General features: G+C 47.0%; 1 protein-coding gene across 10 annotated transcripts in view; it reads right to left on the bottom strand.

Moving 5' to 3' along the window:
- Positions 1–16,873, bottom strand: part of LOC135910481 (myelin transcription factor 1-like) — a 354,839-nt gene that overhangs the window by 64,758 nt on the left and 273,208 nt on the right. For all 10 annotated transcript variants that reach the window (XM_065442515.2, XM_065442514.2, XM_065442516.2 and 7 more), the window contains one exon: positions 16,561–16,594. In XM_065442515.2, the coding sequence (XP_065298587.2) occupies positions 16,561–16,569 (9 nt within the window). In that variant the 5' untranslated portion in view covers positions 16,570–16,594. The remainder of the gene's footprint in view (positions 1–16,560; positions 16,595–16,873) is intronic.

Here is a 16,873-nt window from a genome sequence, read left to right on the forward strand (position 1 = left end):
GTGTGCTCGTTGGCACATCTTGACAATAGGGAGTTAAGCTCGAAGAAGCACACGGACGAAAGAAGACACAGTGGACACGCAGGAGCTGCAAGGTGGCTACGCGCGCGTAATCCTGATGATTAATGGAGAAATGCCGTGTTGAGCGTTATTGGATATTGCTTAAATCCGCGAATGAGGGCATTTGTTAGCACCCGAGGTCAGTGCATCCCAATTGAGGACGTGGCCCGTTGCTTCATACCGGAGACCTCGGAAGCCAGTGGTTGTTGCATTCACGAGTCTCTCCAGGCTCGCTAGATGGCACTACAACGTGCTACGCGCCTGAATGAAGCTATGTAGAAAATGAAGCTGTGTAGAAAATGAAGCTGTGCGGGGTGATGTGGGCTGGACTAGTTTTGAAGTGAGGGAAGCTCAGAGCAAAATTGATTATGAAGAACGACTGAGGAATATGGACGAAAGTAAATGGGCTGGGAGAGTGTTGAGGTATCTGTACAGGAAAAACATTGATTCACAGTGGAGGAAAGGAACTAGGAAGCTTACCAGCAAGTATGCGGCCTGTAGGGTGGGCAACACAGCAACAAATAATGTCAAGCGGAAAGTCGGAGAGGCTGAAATAGCCTCATGGGTGGCGGCAATCGAAAAGAAACTTGCCATGAATAACTACTTAAGAGGAGAAAACGAAATCGGGAAAGAAACAGTTGATGATAACTCAAAGGGAAGCTCATCGCTTTTCGAAGCGAGATCGAGATGCCTTAGAACACGCACCTATAAAGCGAGATATAAGAAGGAAGAAGAAGCATGCGCTTGCTGCGATAAAGCTAGGGAAACGACGGAGCATGTTTTATTAGAATGTGAAGACATCTGCCCAGCGGTCGATTTAGGCACCACTGGCCTCCTTGAAGCCCTTGGGTTCAGTGAGAGCAGTAGAAAAGTAAACATGTACGCAATAGGGATTAGTAAGAGGCTATTGGAGGATTGGTGGAATAAAAGTAGAGAAACGACAAAAAACGGAGACGTATAAAAGCAAAGTTCACAATAGAGGGTCAGGAAATTCGGTTGTGGGAGTTCATCGTATTTTGTGTTCTTTTTTTCAAACCTAGGTAGGTCATTAGGCAGTATAATAGCAAGGGCTTGGTGGCGCAACTCACCGCCCCGTTCCGCCCTAGCACGGCTTATGGTCGCGCGGAAATCCGCCAAAGCCGCGCTTCCCATGTCGTCGACACAATTTTAGTGACGGATTTCAGAAATATAGGCAACCAGAAATAAACCAGGGCAAGACGCCACAAGTGTGGCAACAGGCTATTCGATACCCCTGACGGGCAATGTGCTAATAGCTTCCGTAAATGCGGATAAAAAACTGTTTCTTTGTGCTCTATTATTACCGATGTTTTCGTCTTGATCGACATACAGGCCCAGTGTATGTATGTCAATGCCACTTTGACTGGAGTCACTGTTTACGCAATGACTGACGTGCGTCTAGTTAGGTTGCTTTTAATTGACTTCAACTGTAGACGATATCGGAAAATGAGGCGTAGAAAAAAAAAGGAGAATGCTGCATGATTTATTAAGCACGTTAATGGCTCTCCTTTCACAAGGAAAAAAAAGAAAAAAAAGAGGGAACGAGTGAACCTTCTCCTGCACATAATGATGGTTTCGGACGTAGCAGATCAAAATATTACGTGAATATATTGCGTAACCATCGAGTATACGCTTAGGGACAAAGGCTGACAACCGTATATCTCATCTCGGCGTATGCGCCCATAAAGAGCACAGGAACGGTTGGCCAGAGTTGAAATCGAAAACACATCAAGCGCTGTCTCAATTTCGCAGCTTCCCATTTGAAAGTGTCACATCTCACGAACTACACCTCGAACAGCGGCGCTCACGATCACGACAAGAGCGCCGACTCCGCGGAAGGCGATGTCACGGCCTCGCGTCAAGTGAGGCTCAACAAAAAAAAAAGAAAGAAAACCAGCGGCTGCTGCCTGCATCGCTATGTGGGCTCACGCTTATGAACGACCTTTGGTAGCGACCGTTCGCAGGCTCGCCGCTGAAATGCTACAGAGCTTCGCTCGCCAGCGCACCTGTGCGTTTCCCCTGTCATCTGCGAGCGAAAGAAAGGGAAAGGAACACACACACCTCCCCGGGCGCTGAGCGCGCGCAGCTGTTGTGTGACAAGGGCAATACGAGGCGCTTTCACTCAATCGAGCCCCCCTCCCCCCCCCCCCTCACACACACACACACACACACACACACACACACACACACAGCATGTGCACGTATACGTACTGAGAGAGAGAAAGAGTGAGGGAGGAGCATGTAGGTTGTGCGAAGCTGTAAATGCTGTTCCTGTTCCGTTTTCGACGCGCGCGCACACACACACACACACACACACACACACACACACACACACACACACACACACACACACACACACACACACACACGCAAGCGAGCTCTCTTCGCCTTCTCCCACTGTCATAATCTCGTTTTGCAGAGGCCGAGTTTCGAAACACCGCGCGCTGCCGTTTACAGAACAGGAAGAAATGGAAGATCGAACATCGCACGTCAGAGAGAGATGGGGAGAGAAAGAGAGAGCGAAAAAAAGAACCGCTATGAACGAGAGCCACGGATGACAACAGCCGGCTGCCGCGAGCCGTAGGCCTACGCCGCTGGCTTTCCCGCATGACACAGATTTCCGCGGCGGCAGAGGCAAGCGCCGCCCGACGTAAAGCGCTCGGGCACTCGGGCAAGGCGATGAGCGGTTTATAAATACGCAGCTGAGGTCGGAACCCTCGAGCAAGGGCTCCGCGCATTTCGCTTGGTTCGAGTTTACCTAGGCTTCCTCGGCGATGCCTGGCGTTGGCTGCGGGCCGCAGCTCTCCTCCCCGTTGTCGTAACTTTTTGCAGACGGAGCAATCCGGTAGCAGACGACACGCTGGTGTGGTGTGCGTCAGCCGCTTGGCCTGCTTTTTTTTTCAACACTGCCGAACTGTTCTTGCGGTGGTAGGGTTCGCTTGGTTTCAAGTGACGAACGACGCGCTGCTGGTCACGCTCACGTCAATGCTGGTGGCACAAGATCGGTTCACTCTCGCTGTTGTGAGGCGAATAAAAAGAAACCCCGAGGCAGCGAGATGATGCCGGTCGGGGAGCGTCGAGTACGCTCGCGCGTTGCTGCGGCTGCGCAGGCAGCAAATCGATTGCGTCAGGAAACGCCGCCGACAGTGGCGCCGGCTGGCGGCGGGGTGCAAAACTAGGGAATCGCGCGGTGTGTCGTGTGGGTACAGATGGCAGCACGCTTGCTGCAACGGGATATTGTGGCTCGACAAAAGGAATGAGGCGCCTAATTCGAAAGCTGTTTTGCCTTTCCTTTTGACATGTGGCGTGTGAGATACACTAGTGCAACGATGCAATTTATGTATGAGCAACGTGTGATTAGCTTCATGGAAGGAAAATTTGTGTTAGCAGAATGCATGACGCGAAAGAAATAACTAAACGGAAAAAAAGAGCGTTGCGATTCCCTAAATATTTACCCCGCAATCCGAGAAGCGAACGAGGTCTTTCCACCTTGCCGGAGTAGGTGTTGCTCTACAAGTCGAGCTTAGCAAAATCCTAGGTGTAGGCACACCAAAGTAGAAATAATCGCCATATGGAAGCAGTGCAGGAACTCAGAATTGATTAGTTTAAAAAAAATTATATCTGGACATTATTACTGTGACAGCAAGAAAAAACGTCATATATGCTATGCCTGAAACAGAAATGTCCGACCCAATTCTCCTGCAGGTGCCCAACTTTTGTAGGTGAGAACCCGAACTCTGCATTCGTGTCACCGTGATATAAGCGTCCGTAAAGTTAGTCATTGGACTTTCTCGAAGTGAAACGAAGAGTATGAACATACGTAAGCTGATTTCATTTCCGGAACTTTACTTACGACCGAGAAAAGTTCGAAGGCAAATAAATGAGAAACGCGGATGCAATAATGCTCGGGAGTTCCATTAAGTTTATCGCACGAAAACGGCACACGCCTTTCCGTCTACAAGAGAGCCGTCGAGAATTAATGAGGAAAGGAAATGAAAAAAATAAGGGACATGCAGTAGTATTTAGGTTATTGCGATCTCTAAATAGACTGCGAGGTCATGGTGCAAATTAAAACACCCTTTTATTGCTATATGACGTGATCAAGGTAGGCCACTTTCGCGTTTTGTCCATGGTGTTTATGATAAGCTTCAAACTTATGCGAGGTTATTCGCTACTACTAATGCAAAACACTGCCTTCAAATGTGTATTTACCCGCCGTGGTTGCTCAGTGGCTATGGTGTTAGACTGCTGAGCACGAGGTTGCGGGATTGAATCCCGGCCACGGCGGCCGCATTTCGATGGGGGCGAAATGCGAAAACACCCGTGTACTTAGATTTAGGTGCACGTTAAAGAACCCCAGGTGGTCAAAATTACCGGAGTCCCCCACTACGGCGTGCCTCATAATCAGAAAGTGGTTTTGGCACGTAAAACCCCATAATTTAATTTTTTTTCAAATGTGTATTTATATTTCATTGCGTGGATGACACAAGCCAATGTTACGCACGCATCGTGACCGCACCACCTCGATGTCACTTTACGAGTTGACTGAAAGCGCAGCACTTCTTGCTTTTAAAGAAAGAGGAAATAATAATAACAAAAAGGACATGCCCAGGAATTTCGGACATTGCCCCTTCGGCAAGCTCTTGAACTTCACCGCAATACACCAGCGGACTAAATGGGCAGCATTTTCAAATAAAATTACACTTCAGAAGCTCCGCCGAGTTTCAATAAGTTTCAAATAGCAACGTCGGGAGAGTACTTCCTTTTAATAACGCGCTAGTTTATGACAGTCGGAATTTACAGCGGCGTTTGAGCAGCGTGTTGGTCCCGACCGAAATTCCAGTTCATGAAATATAGATCGGCATAGCACTTTTACAGCGAAGCCGTTAAGGGGTATTCCGCAAAGCTTTTAGCGTAGCGGCGAACGCCGGCGTCTGTGTGAACACGCAGGTGGCGTCGGTGATGAATTAAGGACGCCCAACACCCATAGTACTTTCGACGAAGGATTTGAGGAATCACTTGTACAACTACGCTGTCTTTGATCTACCAGTTGCTCAGATTGGAATGCATCTGCGAATTATTATTATTTTTTTCGTGCGGATAGCAATCACATATACACTCCTGCGAATTTTCGCCGTCATCGTCGGCGGGGGCGTTGATGTGGTGAATCACACCGATTCTTCGATACGTCACATAGATGCTGCATTATTGAAACAAGAACGTTGCTCTACCCCCGTTGCTCTGCCCTGTCTTGAGTGACTTATTCGTCAGAATTCTAGAAATTGCAGAACGTAAAGTCATAAAACATTTCATTCGCAATGCATGCCTTTTATCCCAAACCATCAAAAAAAAAAGTACTGAACAATACTGGGGCTCATAATTACAAAGTGATGCAACTTCGCTGGTACCGGTGCGATCGCTCTGTTCATATCAAATACTTCACTGTGCGTTGACCAATGCCGATGGTTTCCCGTCGGTGTGATTGAAAGAAAAGCAAATCTCCTTGGTCTAACTCAGTCGCATATCCAGCAGCGTCGAGTTTCGGTGCCTGCAACGTCACTGGCGGCGCTCGTGACGCTAGCATTCTGAGACGCCTGGTAGCTGCCAGGGTGCTGTTCCTTCTGCTCAGCAGAAGTTGTCGTGCGTGCTGTTTTGAGCCATGTCGAACACGCATATATTTACAACACCGTCCGAGGACTCCAAGCGCAACGTTAAAGGCTTCCTATTGAGTCAATGCTTTGCACTTCGGGCGAAACTGCCAACTTTTTCGGTAACTGATGGCATCGCTGATAGTACAAAAAAGCAAGCTATTGTGCAAGGTTTGCACAAAGAATAAAAACGACAAAGGAAGGAAGGAATAAAGGAAGCAGGGAAGCTATAGAATTAAGAATGTTGTCGTGGAAAACAACCGAAAGACGTGATTTTGGATTAACGCGGAAAACAAATTTACCGCAATGTTTATGCTACCTACAGCCGTGTGCTAATGTCTCTCCAACACTTTCCTTGCTGATTCGTCTACGAACAATATCGCCACGGTGTCTGCGCGGGACAATTTCTTACGTCCCTGTCAAACTGTTGTGTGAGGGGGACGATGTGGGTAAAGAAAAAAGAAGACAGAAAAACTCAAGTACGGAAGCTTGTGAAAAAGAATAAACAACGCTTATGAAAAAGAATAAACAAACAAACATAACGGTTGCATCATCAAATTGTTGTTCCGCCTTGCGCATTTGATGTCAAAGAACCTCCATTTTGGCTGCTTCATCATTCTTCTACAGAGCTCGCAGTATTCGTTAAAGCTCACCTCACCAGGGCATGTCTAAAGCCCAATATTTAACGCTCATCGTTGGAGCTCGACATTGAAGCTCACTTCCCAGTGCGTGTTTGTAACAGTAGTATTCGTCGGTCGCCATGTTGCTGCGATGCTAAAACGCGGTGAGACAACTTCAAGATTTACCTATTTAAAGGGACGCTAAATATCAGCAAGAGCTGAGTTTACAAGTGTAGAGTATCCTATCGAGACATTCTCTGTATTATTTCGGCAGAAGAAGGCTGGTTACAAGCCGAAAAACTGAATGGCAATCTTCCCGTAATGTGATTCCGTGCGACAAGAGGTGGCATCAATGGCGTCATGATGACGTCACGGATTTCAAAGCATTTCAGCGTGTTAGAGCGGCTCTCGCGAAGAAAAGTTGCCAACATTTACCGAGTTGTACTTTTCTTTTCTTTCCGTCAAATGCAATGTAATCTTTCTTCATTGACAAGCAACCAAGTAAGCCATCGAAGACACTGCCGAAGCCTATGACGTCGAAGGAAGATGGAGGGGGAAATTGAAGTTGGTGCCGCCACCTGTCTTTAGCGTCTCTCTTTGCTTAACAAGCCTCCGTACACGGTAAGACTGGCGTAAGTACTTTTGTTAAGTACTGGTTAAGTATCTGTATTTCGCTACTTGCCGCAACACCCTTTCAATTTTTACACGAATAGGCCCCCAAATATTTCCGGTTTTGCCCTCCGGAACCTGCAGCCCGCTAAATTTACCAGGTAAAGAATAAAATAAAAGTTGCAATATCAGACCCGTCAGGGCGAGGCCCTATAACGTAAAACTATTCGAACCTGTTTTTTTATTGCAATCTGCTGACGTCACATTGACGTAACCGCCGACGCAAGCATCGGGCGGTGACCTGTAGCGTTGGCTGGACAGCCCAATCAAACGCTTTCCTTGTTTATATAGAACGTCACTTTTGTTTGCTTGAAAAACGAATAAGATTGTCCACACTGACCGGCTTGTGTTATCTAATTGGCTGACAAGAGGCGAGGAGCACGCTCATGTGGAGAGGGTTTCAATGGGGCCGAGCCAGCAGTGGAAATAGAAGATCGAGTGAGGAGGGTGGCGTGCCGGCGTCTGCGATTGGTCAGCTACCCCTTACGTAGCTTGCGGTGGCTGGTCGAAAATCGCGGCGGCTTGGAACAGAAGGGTAAGAATGCCGCTAAAACGGATCTTCAGCGAAGAAGAGTTAGCAGAGCGATGTCGCATACGGGCCGAAAGGGCTCGATAACGTTATACTGCCAACGCAAGAAGTTTAATTATACACAAGTAAATTCATGCTCTCCGGCAGGTGCAAGTAGCCACTGCCTGAGCGATCGGCGGGAAGCCATCTTCTATTCCTTTCGGAACGGGGTAGTCTCTGGCTATTCAGAAAAAAAAAATCCAGTGTTGTTCGGTTGATTAACGCATCTTTAACGCGTACACGTCACTTTGACGCGGTGAGTTTTCGCGGTTTTGAGACGTCGCGTGACAGACAAGGGAAGTTGGGCGCAGCCCGAAAGCTTTTGACCAATAGCAGAGGGCTAATGGCAAAAAAAGAAAAAGAAGCGTCTAATCAAAAATAAGAATTCTTCTTTTGCTCGGCCTAATCATTCATAATCAGCGTGTACACGTCATATGGGATGGGGAGCTAAAGCGGTTCTCGTGACGTCATGTGACGGACAGGCGAAGTGGCGGTGGCCCGAACATTTTTTGACCAATCATGAAGGGCTGATTGTAGAATCGAAATAGAAAAGTTTGGAATAGCTTTACGTAATAGCGATTATGGTCTGGTTTTTCTACTCAGCTAAAGGTTGTTTCATAAATGAATTTTGTTCCTGAATGCAAAACAACGTTAGGTACACAAGCTGAACGCATGAGGTGCGTTTCTTATAGTTGAACACGTCAAGCACATTTACCTAACTACGGGACAACATACTTAGTTTTTTTCTTGGTGAACATCGGTGTCAAAAAAGAAAAAAAATACTAACGCGACGGGAAGCCTTCCGCGGCTACCAGTGTAAAAAAAAAAGAGAGAGAGAGAGAGAGAAAGAGAAGAAAAGCACGCTGCAGTAATTACAAGTACAGTTTCGACTGAAAGTCTGAGGCCCACAGGTGCCGCGAATTTATTTATTTTCGCGGACTGACAAGCAAGGCTCAGATAAAGTAATAAAGCATGCGTTCTCCTTTTCGACCAATGTAATGTATCAATACAATTTCATCTTGCACGACTCTACTAGAATAAAAAATCTAATATTTCACTCGTGTAGTGGTGTGTACACTTTTGCTCTCGACTGTACACCTCGCTCGCGTATAGGAAAGGAGGAAGACGAGACTGGAAGATCGAGCTTTCAGTGCGGGTGGGGCCGGTCTCGCTTTTTAGACAAGTATTCCGGCCATTCATCAATGACCAGCTACTGTAGCCCAATGGCTGTGACGTTGCGCTGCTGAGCCCGAGGTAACAGGTTCCACTCCGGCCGCGGCGGCCTCATTTTGATTGAAGGCCGAAACGCGAAAAACCCGAAAGGGTTAGATGATTGATTCAGAGGGCCCCACTACAACGTGCCTTGTAATCAGATTGTCGATTAGGCGCTTAAAATCACGGAAATTATTTTTTAAAATTTTACTGTTGAGGGTAAACAGCTTTCCCTAGTAGTTAACCAGTAGTTGAGTTTTGAGCACTCGTACATTTTTCTTCGCGTTTTATATTGCTTTGTTAGCAGTCTGCTGGGACATTTGAAAGTGACTCTCGCGTGCCTGATAACTAGAAACAAGCCAAATGTTGCGAATGTCTTCCGTTATTATTTTTGATAAAGTAAGAAAGAACGTTCACACGTCGTGAAATGTTCGATACTGAAATGTGGTGTGCGAAAATTAAGCGGAATAATAATAATTACAAAGAAAGGGGAAACATTCTTACTATTCTTCTCAAACAAATGGCGCAAAAGGGGCCGATAAAAAAGCGTTCGACAATCTTGTGCTGTAACTTAGCAACCTGCTCACAGCTGCTTCGTTTGGCACAGCTTAAAACGGAAGACTTCGCTACTACGTCCAGCTTAGTTCAGGAGCCGAATTGACAAAGTTTTTTGTTCTTAAGTGCCCCTTGCTTGTGGTCTGTTGCCTTCGCTAGCAATATGCCCATCATCAGTATTAACCGGAATTTTCTCTTACGAACAATTCTACGGTAAAGAGCTTTTTGTGAATACGGGAACTGGTACTTTTAGTTCTTTTCTTTTTTTAACATCACAGACTTCCTACAAATATATATGAAGTGCCTGCTGGGATTTATCGCTCACGGCCAACGCCGCCGACGCCGACGACACCCGCTTTTCTGCGACACGAGCTCCTTAACGCTGTCGCGTTAAAATGGTGGTCATCTTGACTGCCGTCACGGCCGCGCCCTTGAATTACCGCTTATACATCAAGTAGACCTCCATGTTCACGTTTACCCTTCAACTGATCACCATCACCACCCAAAAATCTTCGCACGCCTCCCTGATAAATGTTTCTCGGGCCGGCTGACTCCGACTTAGCGGCTTGACCAGAGCTGCCGCGGAAGCTGCCGAAACACCGAGTACCGGCGCGGCTTCAGTTCCTTTTTTTATATGCAGTAGCATTCAGTGCATGCGAAAAGATTTAGGGATGTCAGGGAAAGAAAAAAAAAGCAACAGCGACTAAACAGCGATGCTCGTATTCTATTGCCCCGTTCTCGCGTCACGTCGCTCGAAGCCACTGCTTACTTATTACGCCAGCGTCATTGCCGTCTGCCACGTTCCACGGCACCTTGCCACGAAGATAAAAAAAAGAAAGAAGAAAAAGGCACAAACGATGACAGGTGAAAAGTATGTGGGTGAGCAAAGGATGGAAAAGAAATAAATAAATAAAAGAAGGCTGGGATAGGTCAACGAAACCACGGTCGATTCGGCGGTGCGCATGCCAGACAGACGGCCCAAGCTTTAATTCATAATTCAGCGCAGGGGGTGGAGTTTTGGGTCGATCTCCTCACGTTCTCCGTTTCTCCTCTTTTTTTTGGCTTTGTCATCTCGCACACGGCGTTAGTGTTCCCGCGTACTTTTCTCTCGTTTCTCCGGTCACGTGTTCTTCTTTTTTTATTTAATCTTCTTGTTCGCCTTGTCTTTTAGTTTCGCACTCCTATTGGGCATTTAGCTTCCTTGCAATCAACGCCACTAATATTACCACTAATACTATGAGTACTACCGTTAGCTTTCTCACTTTGACGACAGGGCAACAGTAGCATGCGAAATGCGCTGCTCCCAACTCCCTTCTTGTATTCCACTTCTTTCGGTTACATGCTCCCATGCAAACAGGGTGTGTTGTCAGTTTCTGTTTGTATAATATATATCGTTACGCATATGAAATAAAGTATACATATTGATTGATTGATTGATTGACTGATTGATTACCTGCAAAAGCTTCTTACAGGCTTCTTTCTAGCTTACATTTTTCCTACAAACGATGCTGCTGTTATTTTTTCAATCTTTCGACAGAACGGCCACGATACTCTATAGTACCTGCAACGCAAAACATGTCACTCTCCCGCCCCTCCCCCCTCCCCCTTATTTCCATCATACCCACCTCATGCGCCGTCCTTCGCGTCAGCTCTCTCATACCGCATCGGGCCTTACGAGGTCAAAAACTAATGCCCGACGGAGGCATGCGCTGGCGAATGCTAGATGTTGGCTGCCCCAGCCAGAGAGAAAAACCGTGCTCGCCTCTGCCGCCTACCTACGAAATAATTCCACGCGGCTGCAAAGGAGCGGGCATCGCCAACGGACCGGCTCGCCCCACCAGAAACCTCACCACCTTCTGGTATGTTTCCTCTCCGCCTTTCCTAACCTCCTCCTCACCGCTTATTCGGCAAGAGTAGTAGTCTGCCAGCACGGGAGCCTACAAGTTTCATCCTCTGCCGTCCCGCACCACCTGCCTGCCCCTGTGCGTTGCGTTGCGTCTCGCAACCTCGGTGCAGCGCAGTGAAAGCTGCGGATCACGTCAGCCGACCGCAGAACGGGAAGTCGGAAGAAGGGCTCCTCAACCACCCTCCTCTGATCACCCTGCGCGCGTCGACCACGGAATGGAAGCTTCCCGGAAGGATAAGCGACGCACAATAGGCGAACCTCCCTCCCTTTCTCTGTATCATGCAGCTCTCTCTCGTTACGAATTGGCTGACACAAGTCCCGGGCTTCTCCGCACTGCGCGGAGTTGCTGAGGCGCAGTATGGCCCTGCCCGCACAGTAGCGGTGGTGGCAGTACGTGCTATGCAGTGCATGCGCACCGTCGCAGACAGCGCGTTTCCAAGCGCGGCTGCGTTGCGAGCCTGCGCTTGCAAAAAAGGGAAGGGGGAGGGGTTGCCGGGTGTTGGGCTTCGAGGTTGGGCGGCCGTTGCTGTGTTGCTTCCCGTGGCGCCAGAGTGAGAGAGCGGGTTGGTTCGGTCGGTCGGCCGCTCACTTGCGCGCGGAGTTCGGCGGGGCGCGGCGCGGAACATGACTTATTCACGGCCATCAGACGCTGTCTGAATTTCGATTCGGTCGCGCTTCCACTCCGCCTCTGCGCCCCTCCTTCATATATACCACACGCACATGCACGCACGCGCGCACGCACGCACACACACACGCACGCACACAACCTCGCTAGTAGCGCAGTCGCCCAGCTTGGCTAACTTGCGGGCGAGCCACAGCGGCTGCTGCTGCTGCGGTTTCGACGATAGATTCCGTGCATCTGGATGAGGCATCTGGCATGTCGGTGACGTGGTCGCTGAACCGAGGAAGTCGCATGCGCGATCGTGATAGGCGCGTCCGAGATGCGGCGAGTGTTCACATACGTTTTCGTCCGTGAGAGCGGTTTGCCGTGCACCACCTTTCGTAATGATATTCCAAACATCGTGATTGGCTGACATTTTCTCTTACGAACAGTTTCGGCTTAATAACTCTTTTTGTGTGTGTGTGCGTGTGTGTGTGTGTGCGTGTGTGTGTGTGTGTGTGAATACGTGCGTTGGTGCGCAGAAGAGACGGCGGCAGTTTCCAAGTGCCAGTTTCTAAATGCGCTCGCAAAATGCTGCCACACAAAGCTTCAAAAGCATGCTTGACTTCAATTCGGCTACGCTAGCTGATGCTCCGGCATTATTATCGCTTTTGAAAAAGGGTGTCGGCTGCTGCCCTGTCGATAGACAACTGCTTGGGTTGCCGGGTGTGCGCCACCTGCAATCGTTTGCCACTGGAAATCTGCCCTCTCTTGACCAATCCCCCACTATGGGTGTGTGCCATTGCTACACGAGGGGTTATCCTTAGAAGCACTCACGTGTGAGTCGTACTTATTTGTTGCATCTAACCTCACATCAACGTTCTTCCCTCGACAAGAGAGAGAGAGAGAAGAGAGGAAAGGCAGGGAGGTTAACTAGACTTTTGCCCAGTTTTCTACCCTAGACGTGGGAAGGAAAATGAGAGAGAGAGAGAGAGAGAGAGAGAGATAGAGAGAGAGAGAGGAGAGGGGAGTCTTGGTCATACTTTTACGTGCGCTAATGAATCCCACGTCACCTTCGTTCTCGGGAAGCAGACAGCTACAGGTGACGAGGAGGCGCTTGCGTCATTCGCCACTTCTGCTGCCTCGCTAACTATAGCTATAACGTTCGTGCCATTCAGAATCTAACATTGCGTTGGATCTGCGTGTTTGTTAAAGCTAAACTGCTTTACTTTTTTCGCCTACCCTTGCATTTTTGTCGTGGCTGGTGCTGCTGTCGTACATCGCATAGCCGGTCGGTATCTCGTGAAATATATTTGTCAATATATAGGCGCACACATTAGGCGCACTTATGAGGTATTTGTGCACCGAATGGAAGTACGAGGAAACAATCTCGCCAGCCCCTGCATGCTGACCAACCAAGGAGCATCAGTAAGCGCACTTCTGTTCTGGATAATAATTTAAAAAAAAGAATTCCTTTGTAAAACCTGAACGTATAACGTACGCCCATAGGTACTATTTCTACAGCGCACTCACCTCTTAATGGAATACTCACCTCTTAATAAAATAGCACATTATATTCAACTGACTCATGAGTTACCTGATTTTCTTTGGTTTTGCCATTAGGTATGTTACACTAGATGTGTGTGCCTTTTCTCTTCTAATCCTCTGGAGTCGGTATGCGCCACTGTGAAACAAGAGGCTAAAATACGAGGCAGAGCATCCTTGACTGCAGCTAGGTAGGAGTTGTACTTGTCTGTGCGTGAACTCGTCACTGCCATGTTTACTTTGACGGGCATCGCACATCGCCTTCGTCCTCAACAAATCGTTGCACAGACGTCTCACTCAGTGCATCCGCATGACTTGGTGTATGACAGCTTGTGAAGTGTGTAGTATCGTAAAGGTGAAAAAATCCCCGAGACTACAGTTGTGAATTTGGGGGCGCATAATCACAAACATTGCACGAGTTTGCATCTTGCATAATATGAAAGTTGACACAATCGTACGAATCGCCGTTAGCTGTACTGGCGTTTCGTTAAACGCTTCGCTAAAGGTTTGCTTCACGTATATTCCAACATGTGCGTTGGAATTGCGTTTTCTTTCGCCACTGGCTAATTATACTCCTCAAGTGGCCGATGTATTACTATTCACTCCAGGTGTAGACGATGAACGGCATGTTTTGATGCGGGAGGACCACCGTAAGTGGTGCAGTGGTATTTCTCCGACTGTTCTCGCGTGCCGCCTGGGAAGCAATAGTGAGCAATAGGGAAGAGCTAATAAGAAAGTAATAAGAAAGTGCTACTCAATATGTCAGCCATGTTTATTATACTTAACAAACTAAACGAGAAAAGAAAGAACTCGTTTATTTTCAAGCTGATTGCTGCTGCGGTAGTAGTCCTCAGCGACATGGCCAAAGAACGCTGCCGAGTTGCTTTGAAACGCACAGGGTAGTGCATCATGGCCCCAGTTCATCATAAGCAAACGGTAGTTTTATTCGGGATCTTGTTAGTCTTCTTACAAGAAGCCACGCCACGAAGCAATTCTCGCGCTAGATTGGTTCTTAAGAACAAATGCCAGCCAATAGCGATAGCGAACATAAGATGTCAAAGACTGTGGGTCAATGACAAATGGTTATTACGAACGCAGGACTTTGTAAACGCGGGCCAAAACTTGTTCTCATTCCGTGTGCGCGTCTGCTCAAAACTGGGTGATATATAATCGTGGATTCAAATTGCCTTACAAGATATTCAGCTATAGCCAAACATTTGCAAAGATGCGCACGCGCACACACACACACACACACACACACACACACACACACACACACACACACACACACACACACACACACACACACACACACACACACACACACACACACACACACACACACACACACACACACACACACACACACACACACACACACACACACACACACACACACACACACACACACACACACACACGAACGCACGCACACACACACACGCACACACACACGCACACAAACACACACACATGCACACGCACACGCACACACACACACGCACACACGAACGCACGCACGCACGCACGCGCGTTATCAGAAGGGGCACTCCAAAGGGTGTAAACTGTTCTATGCTGATAACGCGCGTGCTATATATATATATATATATATATATATATATATATATATATATATATATATATATATATATATATATATATATATATATATATACAACAAATACTTCCCTAATTATTCGTGAGCTATAAATTTGTGGAATAGTCTACCGGATTAGTTTTGACCGCCTGAGGGGTTTTAACGTGTACTCCAAACGCGATAAGATCGAAATGCTTCGAACGATGTTATTTCATTTCAGTGCCAGCGCTCATTATAACTGAAGACGGATGAAAACTTCTAAGGCTTGTTAGATACTTAAGAATAATAGGCCGGCACGGGTTCAACATTAGCGCTCTGTTTATAGAGAGGAAGCTTAATGTGCGTTATCGAGATTTAATTCTCGCTGTTATTACGCGAAGCAACCGCGTAGATCCTTCCGCTTACGGTGGATTGGCGGACCATACCATGCATCAGGAGAAAAATTGCACGCAGAATGTCTCGATTACGAGTAAATGTTACTTCCCAACGATTTGTTTCAGTATGACAAGTGTCAGACTGAGCACTGCAACATGAGTGGATGTTTTACTGTCTATACAGGAGATAGACAAATTTGTTGGACTGAACTCGCAAAGGCTTTCTTTCATAAGAACAATTTCTCATCGGCCAGCACCTTTTGGAGAGTGATCATGGTTGGCCGGCTTTACTTACACAAAACATTTTAACGTGCGAAACGCTTTGTGAGTATAGGCCCGATCTTTTAAAAAGTTAAGCTTCGGGTAACGATACCTACTCCGAGAATGTCATAAAAGATATAGTAAACGAAGCTTCAGGAATGTTGTAGTTGGCTGGCATGAATATGAAACCTTTTTTTTTCATTGTAGTTTCCATGCTGGGAAACTTGATCTGTGTGAAAACGCCAATCCGCTCGAACGAGCAGGTTTCTGTGAGCTCTAAAGTGCATCCACAGAAAAAGATAAGCAAATTATTAGGAAAGTATAAATATCCTTCAGAAACATCACGGAACGTATTCGCAGAAAAGTCAGGCTGTCATGACGTTGGAAATATTTGCAAAGGCGAACTGCCAATGGCAATCTGCAATTACGAACGAAAGCCTTCGTGAATTACACCCCTGGGCTCTTTGGATTAACAGTGCACCGTCCGTGTCAAACGCACCCGTGCTGTGCCTATAAAGTAAATTGACTGTTTGGGCAGAGACAGATCGCCTGAACTTGGTTGACTGGCCTGCCCATCCACTTGACATCCCCACATTTTTTTTTGTAACGTATCAATGCATCGCGCCGCACGCACATATTACTTGAATTCAGATGGAGTAAAATTCATGCACAAAATTGAGTAAAGCTATAACACCGTGTGCGTCGAGAATAGAATGACTGTAGAGGTGACAGAAGCAACAGCTTTCTTTTTGAACTTCAAGACATCATTTAGCCCTTGTTCCTCCATGCAACTTTCTTTATGTTTTCTTCTTTGCAGTGCTGCTAGCTGCAAATGCAAGTTAGGCAGCCGAGAAGAAAGCACTGTTGTTTTTAAGCGCGATTATATGAATTCAAACAAAAGTTTAAAAAAAAGTTGGACCTTAACTTACCTTACTCATAGCTTCCCGGTCCAGTTCCGATTATCTGTGGAACAAAATGAAACAGAGAAGATGTTAATTATTGTCAGGTTTCTTGAGAAGCAAGAAATAGAAATTGAGGGCGACTAGGAAAAATATTATTTATTTACTTATTTATTTTATTTTCAATACTGCCACTCTCAGTTGGGAGCATAGCTGGTGGGCACTACAAAGACAGTCATGTTTAAAAAAAAAGGAGCTGAAAATAAGAATCGACATGGAAATACAGAAGCACATCCACTAGGTTAGCACTAAGCAGTTTTCAAGCAAAAACATCGATATCGGA

This window comes from Dermacentor albipictus, chromosome 6, assembly GCF_038994185.2.
Source record: "Dermacentor albipictus isolate Rhodes 1998 colony chromosome 6, USDA_Dalb.pri_finalv2, whole genome shotgun sequence".
In the NCBI taxonomy this organism is placed as follows: domain Eukaryota; kingdom Metazoa; phylum Arthropoda; class Arachnida; order Ixodida; family Ixodidae; genus Dermacentor; species Dermacentor albipictus.